The sequence below is a fragment of the Taudactylus pleione genome, unplaced genomic scaffold (assembly GCF_031769625.1).
Source record: "Taudactylus pleione unplaced genomic scaffold, aTauple2 ptg000454l, whole genome shotgun sequence".
Lineage (NCBI taxonomy): Eukaryota > Metazoa > Chordata > Amphibia > Anura > Myobatrachidae > Taudactylus > Taudactylus pleione.
Window position 1 is genome coordinate 13,129,882 of NW_028284856.1, and position 25,119 is coordinate 13,155,000.

At 44.5% G+C, this 25,119-nt stretch overlaps 1 protein-coding gene across 1 annotated transcript in view; it reads right to left on the bottom strand.

Annotated features, from left to right (window-relative positions):
- Nucleotides 1-25,119, bottom strand: part of TEX15 (testis expressed 15, meiosis and synapsis associated) — a 108,222-nt gene that overhangs the window by 9,267 nt on the left and 73,836 nt on the right. Inside the window, exons 6-8 of the mRNA XM_088448394.1 lie at nucleotides 20,567-20,710; nucleotides 18,899-19,049; nucleotides 917-6,306 (exon numbers count right to left, since the gene is read on the bottom strand). Of these exons, the coding sequence (XP_088304520.1) occupies nucleotides 917-6,306; nucleotides 18,899-19,049; nucleotides 20,567-20,710 (5,685 nt within the window). The remainder of the gene's footprint in view (nucleotides 1-916; nucleotides 6,307-18,898; nucleotides 19,050-20,566; nucleotides 20,711-25,119) is intronic.

Consider the following 25,119-nt stretch of genomic DNA (forward strand, 5'->3'; position numbering starts at 1 on the left):
TGCCCACTGGTTTTACACTGGAAGCCGCAACTGTCATCATTAATATATGTACTTGTGCCAGCCCCATGCTAGGTGCAAGAGAGAATTCTGAAACAGGCCTCCCCTCCATATACAGGACTCAGGACTCACATAGAGCTTTTGCTATACGCCCAAGGCACTCCCATAAGTCAGGATGGTTACTTGCGATTGCATTGTCATCGCCCAGTTCACACCTCAAAGTGCCAGTCAGTATCTGACTACGAATAGGAAACAAATACACAAAGATACATAAAATTGTATCTATGGATGCGGTCTATGCAAAACTCACCATTTGCCTACATGAACAGATATCTGTGTGATTCAGAATCGGCCCCATAAAACACAAATATTTTCACTTTTGTCATTCAGTTCTAACACCAAAAGGATTTTTTCTGCTTAAACTGCTTAAAGGTGGATCAATGGACACTCACCCAGAATGTTTTCAAAACAGCTGCATACCTGACATAGAAATCCAGTGAAGTGAAGGGGAAACACTTCAGTCACTTAGATGCAAATTCCGTTCTGAAAGCTAAATCTCTAATTTCTTCTTCACTTCAAAGCGTCACCACAAATAGATTTAGTTTCTTGGACACTAGGCCTGATTTAGAGTTGTTTGCATACCAAATGGCCAATGTTCACGCAAGTGATCTGATGGCTGTGCTCTCGGACACAGCAGCGGATCACAGAAGCTGACAGGAGGTGTCTACCAACACCTCCTGCGACATTAGCATAGGATTGTACAGCTGCTGCATACAAAGTCGCAGTGGCTGTGCAATAGCATGTAACTCTGAATCAGGCCTTCTGTACTTTACTAGATAAAAACGCGGAGTTGAAACAGGACCGTCTGACACCACCCCTTGTATGATGCACTGGACAGACACAACATAATAACACAAACCTTTTGCTTTTTGGGTATGAAGGAAGTTGTACTCTGATTGGAGATCCTTTTCCTGGCAGATGGATCATTTAGCATGCTTTTCTGTTGCATCTTCTTTACTTGCTCATGTTTTTTCCGGTTTTGCAGAATCTGGATTGTAAATAAATCAACTGCAGATTGGTCTGCTTTTAAAACAAAAACTTTTGTTATCTCAATAGTTTTCATTATCTTCACTGTATGTGCCATTTTCCCTAAATCTTTCTTTGGAGTGGACATTAAAACGTCAAGATAATCGGAAAGCTGTTTGTAGTTGTAGTCCAGCTCTGCTGACGAGTTTCCATAGTGTAAAGAGGCAACGTATGGGGAAAAGTGGATGTATGTGCTAACTGTAGACTTAGACCTCAAAACAAAGTTTTTGAGATCTGACAGCTCGGAGAGTTCTCTAGTCATGATCTGAAAAGCATATGAGTAATTAACAGAATTTGTGCAGTCGCAGATGACTTCCAATTCTGACTTTATTTCTGTTATTGTGCGATCTATGACATCTATGACATTAGGTGTCAAGTTTTCCTGCAGAAAGGACACCAGCCTATCTTGGTTACGTAGTAGATCAGAGAGTAGTGCGTTATCATACCATAGTAATCCCCTTGATCTTTTCTTCTGTGAGGACATTATGCAATTAAGAAAGTGTAATGTTTCATATGTCATTACTAATTCAATGTATGCTTCAATAGCTCCAGTCTTTAAAAGTGTAGGTAGCAGGTCCTTTCTTTCAGTGATCTCTAATACATTACTTTCTCTGATTAGAACTTTATTGACGTCACACTCCTGCAAGTGCTGAAAGCATTTTATTTGGAACTCCAATTCTTGTTTGCAGACCTGGACCATCTGTTTTAGCAGACTAGGCTTTGCACACCGAGCTTGGTCTATGATCTTGCCAACAAAGAACACATCTTGTGATGGAGAAAACCCAAGGCTCCTGTTTGAATTGAAGCTCTCATCCCACAAGTCACCTTGCTTTTCAGTAAACTTAGTTTCCTCATTGGGGAAACAATACACTTCATGCAACTTCGATAAAGCAAAGCTGTTTTTTTGAGCCATAGATTCCTTTGTAATGGTTAACTTTTTTTGCCCACTATATTTTTTTCTTTCCCTAAAAAACATCATTTTTGCTGCATCAAAGAGCAAGTGCTCGATTCCAAAGAGAGACAGTTGCATACTCATATTCACAGAGGTCTTAATGAAATAAATTTTTGCTGAAATGATTTCTAAAAGACATAATGCATGTTCCTTCTTTCCTGAATCACACTTGGGAAGATTAAGGAAGGCAGTTATGATCTCTAAAGTGCTTTTTTGCAAAGCTGCCAGATCATCTATTGTATCTCCAAGATGTACTCCGCAGCTGAAAGGAACAGAGAGTGAGAACGCTGAATGGTCACAGCCATGCTTTAGCACATCTTCACATTCCTTCAGTTCTCTCTTGTACTTCAAGTAAACATAATAACAACTATTCTGGGCATGTATTGCGTTCAGGAACTCAGAAAGTTGAGCGTAATGGTTCTCTAGTGTAGCAAATGCATCGTGCTTCAGTTTATTTTGAAATGCTGTATAGAAATGTGACTGTTGTTGATAGCCAGACTCCCCCTTAAGTAATTCAGTGTAGAGAGATCGATCATACCAGAGAAGACTACGAAAAGTGGGCCTTCCTTCCATATAGTGCATCCTATTCTCAATATAGTGATCGGTTTCCATCATCATCTGCAACTCAAGAAACGCCTCTACAGCTTGTGGCTTCAGTGCACATCTGAAGCAGGTTTTTAGATTCTGCTCAAAAAACAATCTCCTGTCGACAATCACATCTTTTAAAACACACTGCTGCTTCTTCTCAAAAGATCTAATGAAGACAGGTAGCATTGGTTTGCACAATAATTTAAAGACTTGCAAAGCTTTAAAGGAATTTGTCTTGCTTGCTTTCAGCAAAATAGTAGATAATTTTACTAATAAACTTGGCATTGTAACACTTTTTGTTGTGACACCTTCTTTGCTTCTCTTTCTTTTGCCTGTAAGCCGACTGCAGTCTTTGCTACTTGAGTGGGACATTGTTTTGGTACATTTTGAAAGTTTCTTACCATGGGACGAGCTTTGTTTCCGGATCTGCGAAAATGTCCTCATTGTGCAACTTGCATATCTCCTTCTTGTTGCAGTGTCCTGCAATTTCCAATCTGTTCCATCTGTTTCACAACTTGCAGCAGAAACCTCCTTGCTTTCAGGTGGTGTTTTTGGAGAAGAAATACCTGGGAGTGCATTTTCTTTGTTTGATATTGTAACAGTAGAAATATCACGGTGATCTTCAGATGTTTCTGGGGAACAAATGTTGCTTTTGAAGGGAGAGGAAGCGGACAATTGTTTTCCTGAAGTTGAATTGCCAGCACCTTTAGCTAGTGGCGAATCTTGTGTAGATACTCCATTAATCACTTCAGATGACTCTGTGAGACATTTTCTATTTGCTGAAAGAGACTTTTGTTTCTGAACCTCTGAGGAAATTACATTGGATGAAGAATTTGTAGTTGGTATCACCTGGCTACTTCTGCTTTCACGTTTTGAATTTTCAACTTGCTTGACTTCTGTTCTCTCCTTGCTTTGTTTTAGACTTTTGACATTCCTATTTTTGACATTATGATTTTCCTGGACATTGCAGGTTTTAGGCACACTCTGTCTCTCTCCAGCCTTTGCCGCAATCTGCAGAGATTTTTGAACCCTTTTATGTGCTTTCCTTAAGTGAAGTATAGCTCGGTCTAGTTTTTTGGATATGCGCTTGCTCTTACATAAGGGAATCTCATCAGATAACATACCTAAAACTACTTTAATATTTTTTTCTGACTGAGAGAACTTGTTAATTCTTCTAACAGATTTTTTTATAAGAAGTGAAGGTATCCTTTTGTTCTTTAGTTTCTTCTTCATTGGAGGATGACTCAGTGTGTTTAAGGTTTTCACAGAAGCCAATTTACCATCTGTCTTTGTCTCAGATGTATTCTGATTATGAAAAAAATCTTTATCATCTGATTGTATCATTTTGGTCTCCTCAATACAAGAAGAAACCGGTTCAATGGATGTTTTGTAATCCTGTAAATTAACTGGAGCAACCTGAATGTCTGAGCCATGAGAATTTATATTAACAGTTTTTAAAGTCTCAAATGTTCGATTTAAGTCTTCTTTAACTCCCATGGATGGATGCATTTCTCCAGCTAAGTTGCTCACACAACTGTCCACACACACATAATGACAGTTTACAACAGTAATTTCCATATCAGGAAAGATCCTCATGCCACTGGGCTCTTTTACTCGTCTTAATGGAGGATTTTGTAACTCTGCTATCGTTGCATTTACTTCTTCCATCTCCATTCCAAAAAGACTTTTCCAGTCTATTCGGTTCTCTAACTCAATCACACAGCGTAAACGGTCAGCAGTTGTATCTCCAATTACATTTATATCTCCATCTACACATGTACCTCCATCCATTACATTTATATCTCCATCTACACATGTACCTCCATCCATTACATTTATATCTCCATCTACACATGTACCTCCATCCATTACATTTATATCTCCATCTACACATGTACCTCCATCCATTACAGTTATATTTCCATCTACACATGTACCTTCATCCATAACATTTATATCTCCATCTACACATGTATCTCCATCCATTAAACTTATATCTCCATCTACACATGTATCCTTTGCCAATGCCAATTTGTCTCCTCCCAATTCCACTGAATGCGGAGATTCAATTGCATTGTCAAGACAGATGTTTTTGGCAACCAAATCGGCATCGCTAGAAGTATTGCTCACACTTATTTGTGTGGGAAGGTCAACTAATGAATTTTCTGAACTGTCTGTTTTACATAGGTCTTTAATGCTGGTGCCATTGTCAAATTTGTAAGCTGACTGAAGAACAAGGCTGCGCTTTTCATTTTTAGTTTTTCTACCGAAACCATTTGTAGAACTTGTATCAGCTTTATCAATTACTGTTATTTGTTTTGTTTTAGGGTTCTTTAATTCCTTAGCTTTGCATGTAGCCCCTTTGTGTAAACTCAGCTTTTGTAATTTCTTTTCATGCGATTTATTCTCTTCAACTTTCTGACAATTTACCTTCTGATGGGGTAACGGAGGATCTACAATCCTGGTCACTTTCTTATCACTTCTTGAGGCATGTATTCCTGCTGTGAAGACCTTTTCAACTTTATTTGGAGTCCTCTTTAGATCATTAGGTCTATTTTTACCAATGGGGTAGGCTTCAGCTTTACATACACTACCTTTAGCAATGTCAGGAGATTCTCTTTTGCGATTAACATGTGTAACAGAGCTATGGGCAGTCTTGAAAGCATATGTCTTGCCGGTTACAGTGCTTTTATCCACTGCATGGTTTTTGTGAGCTGAAGATTCATCAGTGCAATTTTCATTTAAACTATTTGTCCTTACAAGAAGTTTGTTTTTTTGGCTTGTATCTTGAGGTATGCACTGACTGCCTTCATTCTGTCCACTATCAGTCCCTGAAGAAACCAACTGGCTTTTGTTTTGAAGACGGCCATTTTCTTTGCCTTTAGTAGTACATGCTGACCACACAGCTGCTTCGGAACAAGTTGATGGACTGTTTTCAGTTATTTTAATCTTCTCGCCTCCTTTTGCAATGTCTAATTGATTTGCAAACATCTTGTAGTATTTATCATATGTGCATAGCTTTCTAGAAAGTACTGCTTTTTCCGCATTAGATAACTTTTGTAAAGACTGGACCTTTGCATCTCTCTCCTTTTTATTTAATGACAAGAATGATGAATACTTCTTTAATTTTGTCATTAATTGTTCTTTAGGCATGAAATGGTCAGAAAAACGCCTTTCCTCAAAACTTAAGTACAGTGATGTTTCATTGATGTTGTTTTCACAGCTCGCAAAATTCTCATTGCTGCCCTCCTTTTCTTTGATACTAGACACCTTGTTTTCAGAAAGAGGCAGATTTTGTTTTTGATGACTAGTTGGGTACTGGTCAGCTGGCATTGGAGCTTCCTGCTCACATCTTTTTAAGAGTCTTGGGTCTTTAATACATTTTGATGTAATCACCATACATGAAGTCATTAAATTCTCTAAAGTAAAAAGGTTGTGTTGGTGGAATGTACTTATTTCAGGAACAGTGACTTGTTCCTGAAATGCAGTTGATGTCATTGGGATATCAGAACATTGATCTGGTAATGAAATAGCCTGTGGTTCTTTTTCGGAGCAATTTGCCTGGGAAGTTTGTTTCCCAGGAGGTTTCAACAAATTTGAACGAACACTTTTAAAAATAATAGTGGCATCCTTTCCTTTCCCGATTCTTTGGGCCACTGTACAGCTGGCAAATGAATCATTTCCTGTAAGGTAAAAGAACATAAAAATATGAGATATGGTAAGAACTTACCCTTGTTATCTCTATTTCTACGAAGTCCATAGGGTTCCACAGGATACCTTGGGGTATAGGTGTGACGTCAGTCGCAGGGCACCAAAGAGTTAAGCTTTCAGCCTCCCAGGATGCACTAGGTCCCCCTCCTATACCCCGCCCCCGGGCCAAGGCACCTCAGTTAGTTACCAAGCCATAGGCCGGAGGAGGAGAAGGAAGAGAGAGAACAAAGATCTGGACACATACAAGAATCACATTCTCACCAGATGGAGACGGAAAACCGGTGACCAGAGCAAAGCCCATCTGCAGCACAGGTGCGACAGGGCGGGAGTCCTGTGGAACCCTATGGACTTCGTAGAAATAGAGATAACAAGGGTAAGTTCTTACCATATCTCATATTTTCTACTTCAGGGTCCATAGGGTATCCACAGGATACCTTGGGGATGTCCCAAAGCAGTATCCTTTAAGGGTGGGGACGCTCCTGTGCAGAAAGGAGAATCCGCCGCCCGAAGGAAGCATCCTGAGAGGCGAAGGTGTCAAACCTGTAATACCTCACGAAGGTATGGACAGAAGACCACGTAGCAGCCTTGCAGATCTGAACTGCCGAGGCACCACGTCGAGCTGCCCACGAAGGACCCACAGACCTAGTGGAATGAGCCTTCAGAGAAGGAGGGACCGGTAGGCCTTCATGAAGATAAGCTTCAGAAATAGCCATACGGATCCAGGCTGCCAAAGTTTGCTTTGAAGCAGGCCAACCCTTTTTACGGAAGCCAAAGAGGACAAACAAAGCGTCCGACTTCCTAAACGAAGAAGTGCGGTCAACATAAGTCCTTAAGGCCCGCACAACATCCAAAGAGGCCTCACCCACGGAAAGACCCGGTGAGTTAAAGGCCGGAATAACTATTTCCTCGTTAATATGAAACTGGGAAACAACTTTGGGAAGAAACTCGGGCCGAGTGCGGAGCACTGCCCTGTTCCCATAAAAAACCAAGAAAGGGGGTCTACAAGAAAGAGCCCCTAACTCAGAAACACGTCTGGCCGAAGCAATGGCCAGAAGGAAAACAGTCTTAGCTGTTAGCCATTTAAGATCCACTGAGCCCAGTGGTTCAAACGGCGGTCCTTGGAGAGCCCTCAGGACCACAGCCAAATCCCAAGGCGCCACAGGTGGAACAAAGGGCGGCTGAATGCGGAGAACACCCTGCATAAAGGTGCGCACATCCGGGATTGTAGCAATCCTACGGTGAAACCAGACAGATAGGGCCGAAACCTGTACCTTCAAAGAAGCAAGGCGAAGCCCATGATCTAGTCCCGCTTGCAGGAAGGCGAGAATCCGAGACAGACGAAACTCCCGCGGTGCATAACCTCTCGGTCGACACCACTGGAAGAACGTATGCCACACGCGATGGTATATCCTAGCGGAAGACGGTTTCCGAGCTCGTAACATGGTACGCACCACAGAGCTGGAAAACCCCCGGGACCTCAGCATGGCCGTCTCAACAGCCACGCCGTCAAAGACAGCCGAGTCAGGTCCGGGTGAAGGCAAGGACCCTGAGACAGAAGGTCCGGTCGTAGCGGCAACCGCAGAGGAATGTCCACGGACAGACCCTGAAGGTCTGAGAACCAGTGCCGTCTGGGCCACGCGGGAGCTATCAACAGGAGCGTCCCTCCTTCCTGTTTGAATTTCCGGATTACCCGTGGAAGAAGGGAGACCGGAGGGAACAGGTATGCGAACCGGAACGTCCACCGGACGGACAGAGCATCCACCAGAGACGCCCCTTCGTCTCTTGTGCGAGACCCGTACACCGGCAACTTGTTGTTGTGCCGGGACGCCATGAGGTCGATTTCTGGAAGACCCCACCTGTCCACCAGTAGTTGAAAAACGTCCGGGTGCAGGGACCATTCCCCCGGATGAACGTCCTGGCGACTTAGAAAGTCCGCCTCCCAATTGAGCACTCCCGGGATGAAGACCGCTGATATGGCCGGAAGATTGCGCTCCGCCCAAACCAGGATCCGAGAGACCTCTACGAGAGCCGCCCGACTGCGAGTTCCTCCTTGCCTGTTTATGTAAGCCACGGTGGTAGCATTGTCCGACTGGACCTGCACCGGGCGACCCTGGAGAAACCGCTGTGCCTGCTGGAGAGCATTGAAGACCGCACGGAGTTCCAAGATATTTATTGGAAGCTCCGCTTCTGTCGGCGTCCACCTGCCCTGGAACAAGTGTGGACCCGAAACTGCTCCCCAGCCCCGAAGACTGGCGTCCGTTGTCAACAGGACCCAATTTGGAACCCAGAACGGACGTCCCTTGTTGAGGTGGGTCGTCTGTAACCACCACGTAAGGGACAGGCGAACCTCCTGGGTGAGCACAATCGTCTGGGACTTCAGAGACTGAGTCAGCCCGTTCCACTTGGACAGGATCAGGTGCTGCAGAGGTCTGGAGTGAAACTGGGCATATTCCACCATGTCGAACACCGACACCATGGAGCCCAGTAACCTCATCGCCGAGTGTAAGGACACCCGGCGGCTGTGCAGACAACTGCGCACCCTTGACTGTAAAGCAGAGATCTTGTCCTCCGTCACGAAGATCCTTTGCTGTCCCGAGTCCAATAAGGCTCCAAGATGCAGAATCCTCCGAGACGGGATTAGAGTGGACTTCTGCCAGTTGATTAGCCAGCCGTGCCGTTGCAGCAGTGCAATGGTCAGGTCCAAGTGGCGTAACAGGAGCTCTGGAGATCCTGCCACCAATAACAGGTCGTCCAAATACGGCAACATGCGGACTCCCTGCAGCCGCAGAGAAGCCGCCATGACCGCCATCACCTTGGTGAAAACACGTGGTGCTGTTGCCAGGCCAAAAGGTAACGCCCGAAACTGGAAGTGGTCGCTGCTGATTGCAAACCTGAGGAACTGTTGATGGCGCAAAAGAATAGGGACATGCAGGTAAGCGTCCTGTATGTCCAATGACACCAAGTAGTCCCCAGGTTCCAGCGCCAGAATGATGGACCGTAGGGTCTCCATCCGAAACTTCGGGACCCGCAAAGACTTGTTGAGTGCTTTGAGGTTGAGAATCGGACGATATGACCCATTGGGTTTCTGTACCAAAAATAGATTTGAATAGAAACCCTGGCCCCTCTGGGAGAATGGAACCGCCACTATAACTCCAGCCTGGAGCATAGTGTGCAATACCTTCCGCAGCTCCGTAGCCTTGTTCCGGTCTGATGGGAGACCCGTGGTGAAGAAGCGAGCCGGGGGTCTGTGCCGGAAGGAGAGGGCGTATCCGTGGGAAACCACCTCCAGAACCCAAGTGTCTGTCGTAGTGGTCGACCAACACTGGGCGAACTGTAGCAGGCGGCCTCCCACCCTGGGATCCCCCAAAGGGAGACCCGGACCGTCAGGCCGCAGGCTTGTCATCTGGCTTGGGGGCCGGACGTCTGGTACTCCATGCCTGCTTCCGGGGCTTGACCGATTTCTTAGGGCCAGCCTGTCGAGGAAACGACTGTGGTTTGGGCCTGCCCTGGGCCCTAGATGACCGAAAGGACGATGGTCCCGAACCAGAAGGAGCAGCGGCCGACGGGAGACAGGCAGATTTGGCTGCCGCCAGCGTGGCCACAACCTTATCCAGATCCGGACCGAAGAGAACTTCTCCGGTAAACGGCAACGCTTCCAGACCTTTCTTGGAATCTGCGTCCGCCTTCCAGGATCGCAGCCACAAGGTGCGACGAGCAGCTACCGCTGCTGAAGAAATTCTAGACACCAGAGTACTAATGTCTAGAGCCGCCTCGTTGATGTAGGTGGCCGAATCACGGAGAGTGCCAATCAACTCCGCCTGATCGGCCGGACAGTCGGATTCAAAAGAAGCCTCTAATGAATCCGCCCAGCGCTCCATCGCTCTGGCAACCCAGCAAATGGCCATAGCCGGCCGTGCTGCCCCCCCTGCAAGGGAATAAGCGGACTTCAGGCAGATTTCTACCTTGCGGTCCGTAGCATCCTTAAGGGAGGACATGGATGGCATCGGCAATGTGGCACTACGGACAAGACGGGTCACGTGAGAATCCACCTGTGGAGGGGATTCCCACTTCGCAAAATAATTATCCGCGAACGGATAAGCCACCGCCAGGCGTCTCTGCGGCTGGTATCTTTTGCCAGGTTGTTTCCACGCCTCCTCTAAATGGTCCACCAACTGACCCGAAAGAGGAAAGACTGTGGCATCGCCCTTCACATCTTTGAAAAAGGCATACTTAGATTTAGCCGCTGGGGGAACTTCGTCCTCAATCACCAAGGCTGTGCGGACCGCCCGAATAAGTCCAGGAATATATACTTTGGACTTAGCATCAGCGTCCTTAGTATGGAGAGGTTCCTGATCGTAAGGATCTAGAATCTCCCCATCATCAGACGTCCCTTCGTCATCCTCATAAGGAGCGGACAGAGACGCCACCGGCCTTTTATGAGACCGCATCACAGACTCCCCTTGCAACACATCCGACAAGTGCTGTACAGAACTCGTCAGGGAGTTAACCCACGCTGGCTCCTGAGAACCCGGGAGCGGGGAAATAGGGAGACTGTGGGGTACCACCAATTGTCGTGGGAACCCCTGCATGGGTGACGACACCACAGACTGCTGGGACAAACCCATCGGAGTAAACGCGGGCTGCGGAGCTAACTGGCCCACTAAAGCTGTTAACGCCTGAGCGAAACAAGCCCAGGGTGGCTCCTGTACCGGTGCTGTAACCGTAATAGGCCGCGCCATGGACAAACACTGCCGGCAAAGGCCCTCCGCGCTACCCTCCCCCTCCGCTAACGGTACTTTGCACGTGGTACACTGTAGCCGGAGGGGAAAATCACTTTCAGACATGATGGCACCACGTATGTGACCTCTCTCACCAATTAAGTATTAAATAGGCGAGAGACCACCCTGCAGCACCGCACCGCAAGGGCTTTAGCAGAAAGAACAGGGACAGTAATAAAGCTGACAGTTTAGAGAAGAAAAGATTACAGGCAGCAGCGCTAGCACAGTCACATACAATGCAGAAAAATAACAATTCCTGCACTAACAGCGCTGATCACTCAACTACACAGACACAGGGCCTGGTAGGACACAGCGCTGCATACACAGAACTGACCACAGCGGAGGAGAGGTATGCGGGGGGACCCAGACCACGATGCTTCCGTCCAGCGCTTCCAGCAGCGTTCACCATGCGTTCTGGAGAAGATGGCCGCCGAGGAGCAGAGAGGAGGCTGGCCTGGGGGAGGAGCGCTGCCACAGGACCAGTCGGCAGCATGCAGAGAGGGCTGTGTGCAGCGGGGGAGGCGCCGGCTGTGAGACAGGGAAGGCGCGCTCCCCTGGCATGCATTTAACCCCTGGGACGCCGCAGCGCTACCGCTCTGCTGCGGTCCGCTGTCCCAGGGGGTAGTGGAAGCGCAGGTTGGTCGCCTGGCTCCACGCTGCAGCCAGTCCCCAGGGAGCCCCCTGCCTGGGGACTTAGGACCATGTGATCAGCGGGGACCCACCGCGGGACCACGCTGCTTACCTCTGTCCCCCTTGAATCCGGCCATGGTCCGGAGCATCTGGGGTCACCGCTAGCTGTGACCCCAGACGCCCACCAGCATCCCCGGATCAGTACCGGCGTTCTGGTACCGGCGGGGTGTAGGGAAGACAGCATGGACGTCAGGACTGACTGTCCATGCTGTTCATCCAGTTGTGCAGCCACAGCTGCATGAAGAATAAGCTTCAGGGGCTCTTCTAGCCCCCACTCCAACAGGTGCACCCGACTCCGGCCGGGCACCAAACTAAACTGAGGTGCCTTGGCCCGGGGGCGGGGTATAGGAGGGGGACCTAGTGCATCCTGGGAGGCTGAAAGCTTAACTCTTTGGTGCCCTGCGACTGACGTCACACCTATACCCCAAGGTATCCTGTGGATACCCTATGGACCCTGAAGTAGAAATAAACATCAGAAATGACAATAGTAAAGAGTGTAGAACATTTAGTTTATATGAATGACACAATCTAGCATCAGTTAAATGTGGCACTGTTTGCGCTTTACTCTGCCCAACTATTACTGAAATATGATGGGTTATTGTGGTACAATCCATTGTGTTAATTGCACCTGGGGGCATCAGAATGGTTTATGCATATATGCTCAACACGCTGTCTACTGAGGTGCAGCTTTCACAAGTCCTTGCTACTCTTTGTTCTGTGGATACGGGTTTGCAGATAAGGCTGTCAACATGGCTTGTATGGGCCCCAACAAGCAGCCTTCATCACCACCCCATTCATCATCATCTCTACATGAGACACATTTACACAGCCACCTGTTGTTCCCCGGGATCCATGCTGCAGCTTTACTAATCAAATGAGGCTGGAGGGTAAATTTACTAAAGGTCGCCTTTATTCGGTCTCAAATTGATCTAAATTGATCCACATCGATGTTGCATTTCTGGGACTAAATCACACATTTACTAACAATAAAAAAATTGATATAGCTCCAGAAACACATTGATGTTTATGCTATAACTATTATTTTTTGCTAGAAACAGGAGGTGACAATCTAACTACGCAGTAGTTTGTGTCGCCGAGCCTGCACAATTGTGATAGAAAGGGGACAGGTATTTACCACAGATAGTGGCAGAAGAGATGTGTGTGGTATATTGGGCAGAGAGATAGAATATTCATTGTATTATATTCGGTTCTGCCCTCACTACATCGGACCTACCTATCCATTTATATAGAGTATGTAGACACGGTTACCTCAGCACTGAGGTATAAACAATGTTGTTTGTTTTTCCATTAGAAGCCAGAATGAAAAAGTTGTTGGAAGCCCCTTCTCTTGAACATGCCACATACGAGTACAACTGCCAATGGGAAAAGCAAGGAGTTTGCAGGTCAATACCTGGGGGGTATATTTACTAAATTGCGGGTTTATAGAAGTGAGTTGTTGCCCATAGCAACCAATCAGATTCTATTTATCATTTATCTAGCACCTTGGAAGATAATAGATAGAATCTGATTTGTTGTTATGGGCAACAAATCCACTTCTAAAAACCTGCACTTTAGTAAATATACCCCCTTCTGACCTTGGCCCTTATTGATGGTCATTGCAAAAGAGAGTCGGATTGGATATTGCAATCTCTTTGATATGAGTGGGATGCGAGAAATTAACACATCCTTTCCTGTACCATTCCTGTTATGATAATGGATTAAATGACCTGGGCTTTGAGAGTATTTATGCAAATTCTTGTACCACTGCAAAGCTTTGAAACATCAAGGTTTCTAAGCAGCATTATTTACCTTCAAAAATAATTTGTGCAGAGGCATCCCTGGTGGTTCCTGGCACTTTAGAAATTCAGCTGGATAATGCACAGACCATTGTATATGAAACTGTGCTTGGTGGAAATTAGTAACTGTCAGTGCAGGTGCAGTGTGACAGTTGATCCTCCAACTCACTGCTCTTCAGTTGGAGCTCTGCCACTGGTACATGTCAGCCTGTGCCTTCAGATCAGTGCAGTTTTGGGCACTGGAAGGACATCCTGAGCAAGCTTGCTTAAACCAAAATTTAAAATCAGAGACTCCACGGCCTACTTGGTGGGCACCATATAGACGTCCATGGCCCTGACTAAATTCAAACATAGCCAAAACCCTAATCCTGCTCAAACTACACCACCATGCCAAATTTGGTGCCCTAGGTACATTTTTGGTTTAAAGATTGATGGAATAGTTAAAATTTTACAACCAAAAAACAGGTGAGGTGTAGAAATTACTAGTGAATGACCACATAATGCTAGCAAATAAACAGGCAAGTCCAGAAAATAAATAATATGACTTGCATCAATAAAACAGTCAATAGATCTAATCTAAGATTGTATGCTCTGAAATGTAAGATTACTGTATTAAACCTGAAAATGGTCATTCATTGGTAGTGATAATTCACTGGCAGATACAACCTACTGTCCTACAACTAATATGAGCTACAGATTTGTCCTCGGACGTCTTTGCTGCAGTTCCGCCAAATAGCCCATTTCGGCGCGAGGTCCCGTGAGACTCTGCCTGTGCTGAGCGTCTTTTTTGCTGACAATGCCTCTGAGTCGCAATGCGATGCAACTAGGACACATCAGGAGACTGTGCTGATTAATTTGATATGCAACACTTGAATATCTGTGTGCGACTGGTCTCTGAATCAACATGCAAAGTGCTACGATGCATTACCTGCAGCTTTTTTTCCACGCCAAGTTCCGATTAGACTCAGTCGCACACAAATATACAAGCGTCGCATAATAAATTAATCGTCACAGTCTGCTGTTGCGTCTTAGTTGCATCATTCTGAGACTTAAGGTGCGTACACACTTGACGATATTTTGGACGACTGAACGATCACGATATCGCACAATAAATTAATCGTCACAGTCTGCTGGTGCGTCTTAGTTGCATCACACTGAGACTTAAGGTGCGTACGCAACTGTTGATATTTTGGATGACTGAACAACAACGATATCGTTATCGTTCACTATATCGGCCAGTTTGTATGCAAAAACGATGAACGATAACGACCAACGATGCGCGGGGATAAGGGAGTGAGCCCGGCACTGAACGATATCGTGAATGATATCGTGCAGTGTGTGTGCTCAATGTCGTTAACGACATTGAGCACACCCCTGCCGGGGACTCACTAAACGATGTCGCTCATGGAGCTAATCGTCTAGTGTGTATGCCCCATTAGATGCTTTTTAGGCAAACAAAGGCGCCCGATGCTAGCAGAGTTACACGGGACTTGGCGGCTCCCTCACTCCACGCATGTCACGCTGCGTGGCTTATTGAGGCTAGATATAGGAGGATATCTATATACTGACCCACATAATGAACAAAGGAAGATTAGAAAAGACACACATATTACCTCCATAGTAGGGGAAGGCAGAGCTAGTTGTTACAGAGGCAAGTTGTTACCGTGAATCTAAAACCAAGACCATATTGCGCCGCGACTTGTGCGACTGGGAAGAAGTTTGAACAGTCAGTGCTCAGTGAAACGACGCAGACGCAGATGTGTTTATGTAATAGGTACCTAAGCAAACTCGTTTTTCTTGCTCCAAAAGTAATATTTTTCACCTAGATTTGAAGTCGTATCTTGGCTGGACTGTTAAAGGTAAGGGTTTATCATTAATTTTATTAGAAGCACAGACCATTAGTTTATTTATTATCATTGTTATAATCGTGAATTGAAGCACGAATATCGAACTATGGCCATCTTGGTTATCTGACTTCACTTGGGGCAAGTTGTTACACAATATTGAGGCAAGTTGTTAGTTGTAACAATGTGCCCCATAGTTAGTGGCGGATTTCCCAAAAGGCACGTGCCAAGGGGTACCACTTAGGGGCACCCCCGCACGCGCTGCATTTGAGCAGCAGGCCTTTTTTTATTTTGTACCCTGAGAGGGAGAGTGACTTCCTTGTGAGCAGGGGGGCTGAGCAACACAGACAGCGCAGAGCAGGGCTGCTGTCGAAACCTGTCCAGGAGTAAGTCCAGAGTATTGCATGTAAAGGGTGGGCTCATATTGCTTGCATAAAAGGTGATTCAGTAGCATTTACTTGCACTAATTGCGAATCAAAAATCGGCAGTGAAGACGATGAGTGACGTCTCTCATTGTCATCAAACTATTTACAAAATATATCCCAAATGTGATTTTATATTAAGATTTGTATAGATAATTTTATCTGTAACAATTTGCCCCAACCCTGTAACAACTTACCCTCATCGGGGGCAGGTTGTTACGATTATTTTTGCTACGAAAAACATGTTTTTCATTGTTAATAATGATTATTGGATGTAACTTACACCCAATATAAATAAAAGAGAGAATATGAATATGTTATAATTAGAGACATTGGATGATAGCACCCACTGCAAGATATAAACCATATGATCAAAACTACATTCAGCGATAGCAAGGCATCAAGTTCTATATGAAAAAAAAATATACAGTCAGGTGCATAAATATTGGGACATTGACAGAATTTTCATATTTTGGCCTCTATTCACCACCACAATGCTTTCAAATGAAACAAACAAGATGTGCTTTAACTGCAGACTTTCAGATTTAATTTGAGGGTAATTACATCCAAATCAGGTGAACGGTGTAGGAATTACAATGGTTTCTATATGTGCCTCCCACTTTTTAAGGGGCCAAAAGTAATGGGACAAACTAAACAATCCTAAATCTAACTTTCACTTTTTAATACTTTGTTGCAAATCCTTTGCAGGCAATTACAGCCTGAAGTCTGGAATGCATAGACATCACCAGACGCTGGGTTTCATCCCTGGTGATGCTCTGCCAGGCCTCTGCTGCAAATGTCTTCAGTTCCTGCTTGTTCTTGGGGCATTTTCCCTTCAGTTTTGTCTTCATCAAGTGAATGCATGCTCAATCGGATTCAGGTCAGGGGATTGACTTGGCCATTGCATAACATTCCACTTTTTAGCCTTAAAAAAACTCTTTGGTTGCTTTTGCAGTATGCTTCGGGTCATTGTCCATCTGCACTGTGAAGCGCCGTCCAATGAGTTCTGAAGCATTTGACTGAATATGAGCATATAATATTGCCCGAAACACTTCAGAATTCATTGTGCTGCTTTTGTCAGCAGTCACATCATCAATAAATACAAGGGAACCAGTTCCATTGGCAGCCATACATGCCCACGCCATGACACTACCACCACCATGCTTCACTGATGAGGTGTTATGTTTTGGATCATGAGCAGTTCCTTTCCTTCTCCATACTCTTCTCTTCCCATCACTCTGGGTACAAGTTGATCTTTGTCTCATCTGTCCATAGGATGTTGTTCCAGAACTGTAATGGCTTTTTTAGATGTTGTTTGGCAAACTCTAATCTGGTCTTCCTGTTTTTGAGGCTCACCAATGGTTTACATCTTGTGGTGAACCCTCTATATTCACTCTTGTGAAGTCTTCTCTTGATTGTTGACTTTGACACATATACATCTACCTCCTGGAGAGTGTTCTTGATTTGGCCAACTGCTGTGAAGTGGTTTTTCTTCACCAGGGAAATAATTCTTCTGTCATCCACCACAGTTGTTTTCCGTGGTCTTCCGGGTCTTTTGGTGTTGCTAAGCTCTCCGGTGCGTTCTTTCTTTTTAAGAATGTTCCAAACAGTTGAATTGGCAACACCTAATGTTTTTGCTATCTCTCTGATGGGTTTTTTTGATTTTTCAGCCTAATGATGGCTTGCTTCACTGATAGTGACAGCTCTTTGGATCTCATATTGAGAGTCGACAGCAACTGATTCCAAAAGCAAATGTAATTCCTACACCGTTCACCTGATTTGGATGTAATTACCCTCAAATTAAATCTGAAAGTCTGCAGTTAAAGCACATCTTGTTTGTTTCATTTCAAAGCAATTGTGGTGGTGAATAGAGGCCAAAATATGAAAATTCTGTCAATGTCCCAATATTTATGCACCTGACTGTATATATATTATTAGATCATGTGTGGATGTTAATATAACTTTTTTTTTTGCAGATAAGCTGCTTTACATCATTTTCACTTTGGTATGCAGGTACTTAGCACCTCATATAGTGTTACACTGGTTATTAAATTATTGGACTAACATGGGGTCGTCCTTAGCCATCTTTCATAGATCTTTCCACCTAATGTACCAATAAGTTCACTAAAAGGACAGTAGCCACCTAAATGGAATATGGAGTGTTTTCCCCACCAGCTTGTGGATTTTGTGGCTTATGCAAAGTTGCACAGAGGGCCGCTTTGTGGACAGATCTTGTGTTAGTAATGCTCATGCTCTGTAGCTAATCAAAAACAACTCTGAGCAACTACGCGTAGTATGCAACTTAGGCACATCTATCTTGCGGCTAAAGGGATGTAACTGGGTGGTGACAGTTGAGTGTGGACGTAGCTCAGGCGTGTAGTCTGCTCTGAATCTGTCCCTTTGGTATGAATGCTTATTGTGTGATACAGTATATATGTTTATACACTTGGAACCTAATAAACATGAATTTGAAATGAAGGTTTAGAGCCATAATCCCTTCTACATCGCGCACACACACAAACACTTACACAGAAAATATTTGAAAGATAAAATAACAATTAAGTTATGCAGTGCCAGGCTATATATATATATATATATATATATATATATATATGTAACAAAATATTATGGTGATAGTGTGGTTTAAACTTTGAAAACTGCTGATATGTGTACCTGGTTCTATTTATTTTCTTAAAATATGCACATTTTTTTGTTTTTCATAGAAGCTAGCACAGACCCTATTGATCTGTGCAGTGCTTTAAAGCTGCAACAAATTTACGGCAGATTCTCATTTGTCAGCGTGTTAGGGGTATAAAATCTGATGGGAATCGGCAGCGGATTTAAAATAAGAGTAAAATTAATAACAAGTGTATATTTAGACACTTAACTACCAGCGTTGCCCATCTGTTTTAAATTGATGGCACAACCGCCACTTTTTCCCCTTAGACTTAGTGAAGCATGTATTTGACAAGTAGGACTCACATTTAGAGCACAACTATACATGAACTAAGTATAGAAACCAACACTATCCTACCCGATGAAATGGGTTTGTGTTGTAGTCGTACTTGTCCTGAAGTTGTAACAGGTTTTTGGACTTTAAAAGTTGCATCTACTGAAGCAATAGGAAGACACTGCCTTGGTGTTTTGGCAGGCTTAAAGTTGCTGTCATATTCATACACGTATACCTGTAGAATAGATAAATATAAGTTTGAGATAGAGTCTTAGCAGAAGAAATATTAACCCAAATGTCTATTTGCTTTTATCAACCAGAACTTTCAATACAACACTTTATGACACAAGGGTTTATTAAAGCAGCAATTTATTAAAATCGCTGATTTTGCTGACAGATTTTAAAACAGAAGGCATATTAAAAGGCAAAACCGTGTGTGTTGGGTTGGAAAATATATATCTTTAAAGCAACACCTATACAGACGCTAGATTTTCACATTCCATAATGGCTGCCATCTTGACACACAAATTCATTAACTCGGCCATAACAACAGGGCCTGTACATGACAATGTCATAATGGCAAATTTAATGCAATGTAGGTCAAGGCACTGCGGGTTAACTTGAAGGCAACAAGTAATTATTAATGTATTTCTTCATAGCAAAACAGTTTATAAATAAAAAATAGGGAGGATTAATTTAATTAATTTAATGCAAGTTTCAGATGAGATGCAGATGTAAAATGCACAAATAAAATAAAAAATGCAGTGCAAGTACTCATCATTGTACCAGGTGTTTGCGTCTAAGGGCCATATTCAATTTGGAGCGAAATGTCGCCGATGTTTTCGCCTATTTCAATTATCCCCGTATTCAATTACATTGACTTTTCACCGGTGAGAAAAGTCAATGTAAAAAACAGGGGATAAGTTTTCACCAGCCTTTTGCTGACGAAAAAAAGTGCAGAATTGGGGTTTAGGGGTGCAGGCTTAAAAAAATAGCCTGCACCCCTGGGAATGTCCCCTAAAAAAAATATGTGTCAAAAAAAAACAAAAAAAAAAACGGGACACCCCAAAAAATGACCTTTAATCTTGGGGTGAAAAAAAAAAAAAAAAAATACAGAACACACTTATAAAACAGCCAAATTAAATCCAGAGGGGTTCCCTTATATGTGGCAGGTGTTTTCTTCATTGCCGGAGTAGCGGCAGGTGCATTTTTGAAGAATTTTGAAAAATCATTTTAGGGACTTAGTATGCTTGCACCCATTTTCATGTACCCCAAATTTGATGGAACAAGTTATTTTTCCCAAAAAAAAAAAAAAACCTAAGTGCTATTCTTCACCACTTCTTCAATAGCCGCATTTATGCACCGGCCGTGGCTATTACAATCCCCGACTTCCTTCAGCAGGCTAAAATGGGGGTACCCATAGTGAACCCCCATGTCTAGACATCTTTAGGGGGGACCCAGGGACATTTTCCGAAAATTCACCAATTTTTTGCAATACTTGCCTTTCCGCCGGCTCCCGTTTTAGCTGCTACCTAATTGAATACGGGGATAAAGTGGGCACGCGCCCGATACTTTATCCCGGGAAAAGCTGCGATGTGGAGCGAAAAGTCCAGCACGGACAAACTGAATATCCCCCTAAATATATTTTTCATGGTACAGTATGCTTGCAGAGACTGTTTGTATTACAGCTATTAAAATAGTAAAATAAATAAACACAGCAACAGCAAACATATTTTTCTACAAATATCATACCAAGGAATTTGTAACCTGCTCTTCAAACGGATCATTCCACAGTGGTACTTTTTTTGATACATGACTGTCAAAATTTGGTGTTGGATCCAAGGCTACTTTCATTGCAGAACTAGAGTTAATTTTCTTAACCTTACCACACAGCACCTAGATAAAAAGCAAATATTGTATTACCATATATAATACATTATTAAGTAAATGTTCTTTAACTGCACTTAAAAACATACATACTGATGTGTCCTTATACATTTAGGGGTATATTTACTAAAGTGCGGGTTTATAGAAGAGGAGATGTTGCCCATAGCAACCAATCAGATTCTACTTATCATTTATCTAGCACCTTCTAGAAGATAACAGTTAGAATATGATAGGTGCTATGGGCAACACCTTCACCTCTATAAACCCGCACTTTAGTAAATATATATCTCTTAGCTTTAATATGCCATGTGGTGCTAGATGCCTGGCAGGAGTCAGCCGCCAGGTTTCGTGCGACTCTGCTTGCACCGAGCACAGTCTCCTGGTGCGTTCTATTCGCATCGCATAGTGGGCCCGATTAATTACGGTACGCTTTTGTGATCGCAGCTGCGATTACGCACGGATATCCACTGCGAAAATATGCTGTTTGCAATCGCAATGCAGTTGCAGCCTAACATAAGGACGCCTACTTCCCCTTACATCTGTAATACATTGCAAGTCTGCAAAACCAATGGCAAAATCGAGTACCATCAGAGCCACACACACGATTACAACAGGTCTGACCTTACTCAGAATTTGCTAACCTCATCGCACACAGGGCCTGATTCAGAGCCGGACGCTATTTGCGCTCGCTCGTTCAGAAAAAGGGGCCGGCTATTTAAATTGAGCGCTCGCTCTTTGCGGTCTGTTGACGCCTCTATGTCTGAGCGAGCGAACGAAACATGCGCTTCCTATTTTGTAAAGACGCCCCCTGGCCGCTCGCATCCTACGTCATCTCCGCTATTTATTTGATTAATCGAGTACATCGAAAGGCGTCTGAACAGCTCGCAGTGCTTGTGGTAGGATTTTCCTACCGCAATCATGCGAACAGTTCAGGCTAAAAAACAACCAAGTGACGTGGTCGATGACGCTGCTTTGTTAATTATGCACACCCTTAAAATGCCCGTTTTGACCGTTTGGCACGCCTGCGTTCGGATCTCCACTCCCCGTTTTCAAGCACCTTCCCCTGTTACCACCCACAAACGCCTCATCCTGTCACTCAATTTCCGACCGCACTGACTGGTTGGCGCATGCGCATTACGACCCATACGCATGCGCAGATGTGCGAACATCGCTCGGAGCTAACGAGCGGCCGCTTACGAGCGGCTCTGAATCAGGCCCACAGTGAGAGCTCAAGCTGCGTATGCCATCACCGTGGTTAATTTATGCACACCCCTGTAACGGAGTTCAAGCGCACTGACGCACATGCGTTTCGCCAACCACCCCACCGTCGACACCCCAGTCAGTTCCCGTCAATCACTCTACGATGCGTCTGCGTGGACACTGCGTTCGCAGTGGAGCATTTGCGCACTGCGATGCACACGCAGTACACAACAGTCATTTGCGTGCGCAATCACAGTTGCGATCCGTAATGAATCAAGTCCAATAACTACTATAAATTTTATAGCGAAAAGATGCAAAAAAAAATGCTTGGCACAAGCAGAGTCACAAGAGGGGCTGTTTGGCGTGACTGTAGCAACAATGTCTGACATTAAATAATAACTGAATAAAAATATATCCAATATGGAGGAATGCAGTGAGAAAAACACAGTTTAGAATGTCTCAGAAGGTCGACATGGCTAAAATGTCAACAACATTAATGTCAACATCGAAACTGTTGACATTGTCATAATGTCAATATTTCCATTAGGCTTAGTGATAGGGTTACAGGGCATGATTCAGAGATGTACGCAAAACTGATGGTTTGCATACATCTCCAAGATTTGTTGATCGGCGCACGTGCAGGATCTGTACTGCGAATGTGCAGATCTGTGTCAGTGCCCCCTAAATCGCAGAATGATTGACATGGGGGCGACGGCCATTATAGCTGAAAACAAGGGTGTGTTGGCCCCATTTTCTGGGTGCACCGAGGCCAGTGGCTATGTCCAAGGCCGCAGCTTTACTGGCCCTGTAGCTGCCAGGACTCGGCCGACAGCTGTTGCGATGGCGATTCAAGGCTGCGACCTCTGTCCGCTGGAAGCGCAGATGCAGCAAGGAGGTGTCTGTTTCCTACAGACACCTCCTGCTGCATTTGAGATGTATGGAATTGCACAGCAGCTTGTGTGCGGCTCTGCAGTTCTGCCCATCTCTGAATCAGGCTCTTGCCGTCTGTAGCCTTCTAAATTGCCTATCCAGCTCTGGACCAAATAAGACCACCCCTGACAAAAGAAGCAATTCCAGAGACTTCTTAGACACAATACATGCGTCAGTAGATTTGAGCCATGGGTTCTGCAGAAACGGCACATGCCAAAAAACTTTTCCTCACATGACCAGGTTCCAAAGCCATATCACCCAAGTATTCTAGGACATCAAGACCATTCTCTACCATCAACTTGTCCAACACTTTACTCACCCAAGCAGAAGCCATGCAAGTGAGATGCAACTGCTAAAAAAATGGACATAAGACTCTCCAATATGCATCATCTTTAATAGACGCAGCACCAAGGATAGGAAGAGTGTCGGATTGGACAATTTCAAAATAGAGGCACCCACAAGGAGAAAAGATTGCAATTGAGCCACTTCCACACTAGGAAGAGGATAAATGGCCAGGAATTTGCAGATTACCTGGAACTTACTGTGCAGCTTGTCCATGTTTGAGTATCCAGATCATACAAATCCAGAGAGGGGAAAACAGCAACCCAAAGCATCACTGTACACTTAATCAAGATGCATTAATTAAAGTGAAATTAAAAATACAACTACATTTGAAGCAGCAGCTACATCTATATATAGATAACATGAAGTCATCAAGATCGAGTGCGGGTCACACCTGACGCTGCAGCTCCAATCCACAACACCTTGCTGATCCCAGGCTGAACCCTGACACATGCCTTGTTTACGCAGGTACTCCCTTTTTGTCTACTTGGCAGCTCTCAGCTGACTCTCTGCTCCAATGGACAGCTACCTAAGGGTATATAGCCGGACTCGGGGAACAGGAAGTTTCCTGAAAAACTTCACTACTTCCAATGACGGTTTGCTGTGGCATCGTTCCAGGCTCCACGCTGTATCTATCAGTGATTATTCCCAGCGATATTCACTAGTGTTTACTCCTGTGTCATTCCCTAAGTAGTTTCTCTAGTGTTAATCCAACACTATTCTGCGTCTGATTCATCAGTGCTTACTTCAGTACATCCTCCGTGTGCTGATTCCTAGTGTTCCACTCCGACGGTATCCTGTGTCTGGTTCATCAGTGTATACTTCAGTGCATTATCCGTATGCTGATCTCCAATGCTACACTCCAGTGCCTACCCTGCGCCTGTATACTTCAGCTATACTTCAGTGCATAGTCCGTGAGCCAGTCTACAGTACTACTCTTCGGTGCTTACCCTGCATCTGTATACTCCAGAGTTTACTTCAGTGATAACCTTCTACGGCCTAATTTCAGTATCTTCCTTAGTGATTATCCTCAGTCTTCTAGCTAGTTCTGGGTACCTGACCAAGGGGCCGCGACCTGCTTACTGGGTGCAGCAAAAGCCCATATCCCAATCGGAGGGGTCAATGGCGAAGACCTCCCAGTAAGTTAGACTCCGTGCCTTTGGTCAGTTCCCGCCAACATCCGGCTCTAGTTGATGAGGAAGACTTACATACAACCCCCTCGATTATTACTCTTTCCACACCCTAGTTCCCCGACTTCCAGCCCATCCTGACAGCATGCCTATGTTACTGGGGTATGGCAGGCTTGAGGACAAACGCAAGGGTAGTTTGGTTGTTTTAGATACTTCTCAGTAATGCAGAGAAATACAATGGGCAATCGGAGGCGGCATTGGTCACGCTGTGCATCAGGAGTTAGCAGGAACTGGTGAGACAGAGGAGCTGAGCTGTTTCCCTGGTAGACAACAATCTTTCCCATTCAGGAGAAACCCCATTTTGTGAGTAGCTGCCAAGAGGAGTAACAAAATACTGTAATGTTACTAATCATTGTGTAGTCAGCACTGATATACACAAATTCAACCATAAAAATATCACATCTTTCTGCATATTGATTGAGCGACGTGTTCCATAATCACCATAGTTCAAAAATATAATAAGTTCTCCATGTCTCAACAAGTCACATGACCTCAATTTATCATTATCATCTAAAAATAAGAGAAAAAGGTGGTGTGGGGGGAAATCAAAGGGCAGGAGAGAAACAGATGCTGGCAGAGAGAGGCAGGAGAGTGAGAGGGGGAAAAGAGCAAGGGATGAAGAGAGAGAGGGAGGCAAGAGATAGAATAGCAGGAGTGGAAAAAGAGGGATAGAAAAAGGGAAAGAGGGGGATAAGTATCAGAGAGAGGAAGAGAAAGGATGAGAAATAGGGGAGGGCTCTGAAGAGAGAGAGGAAT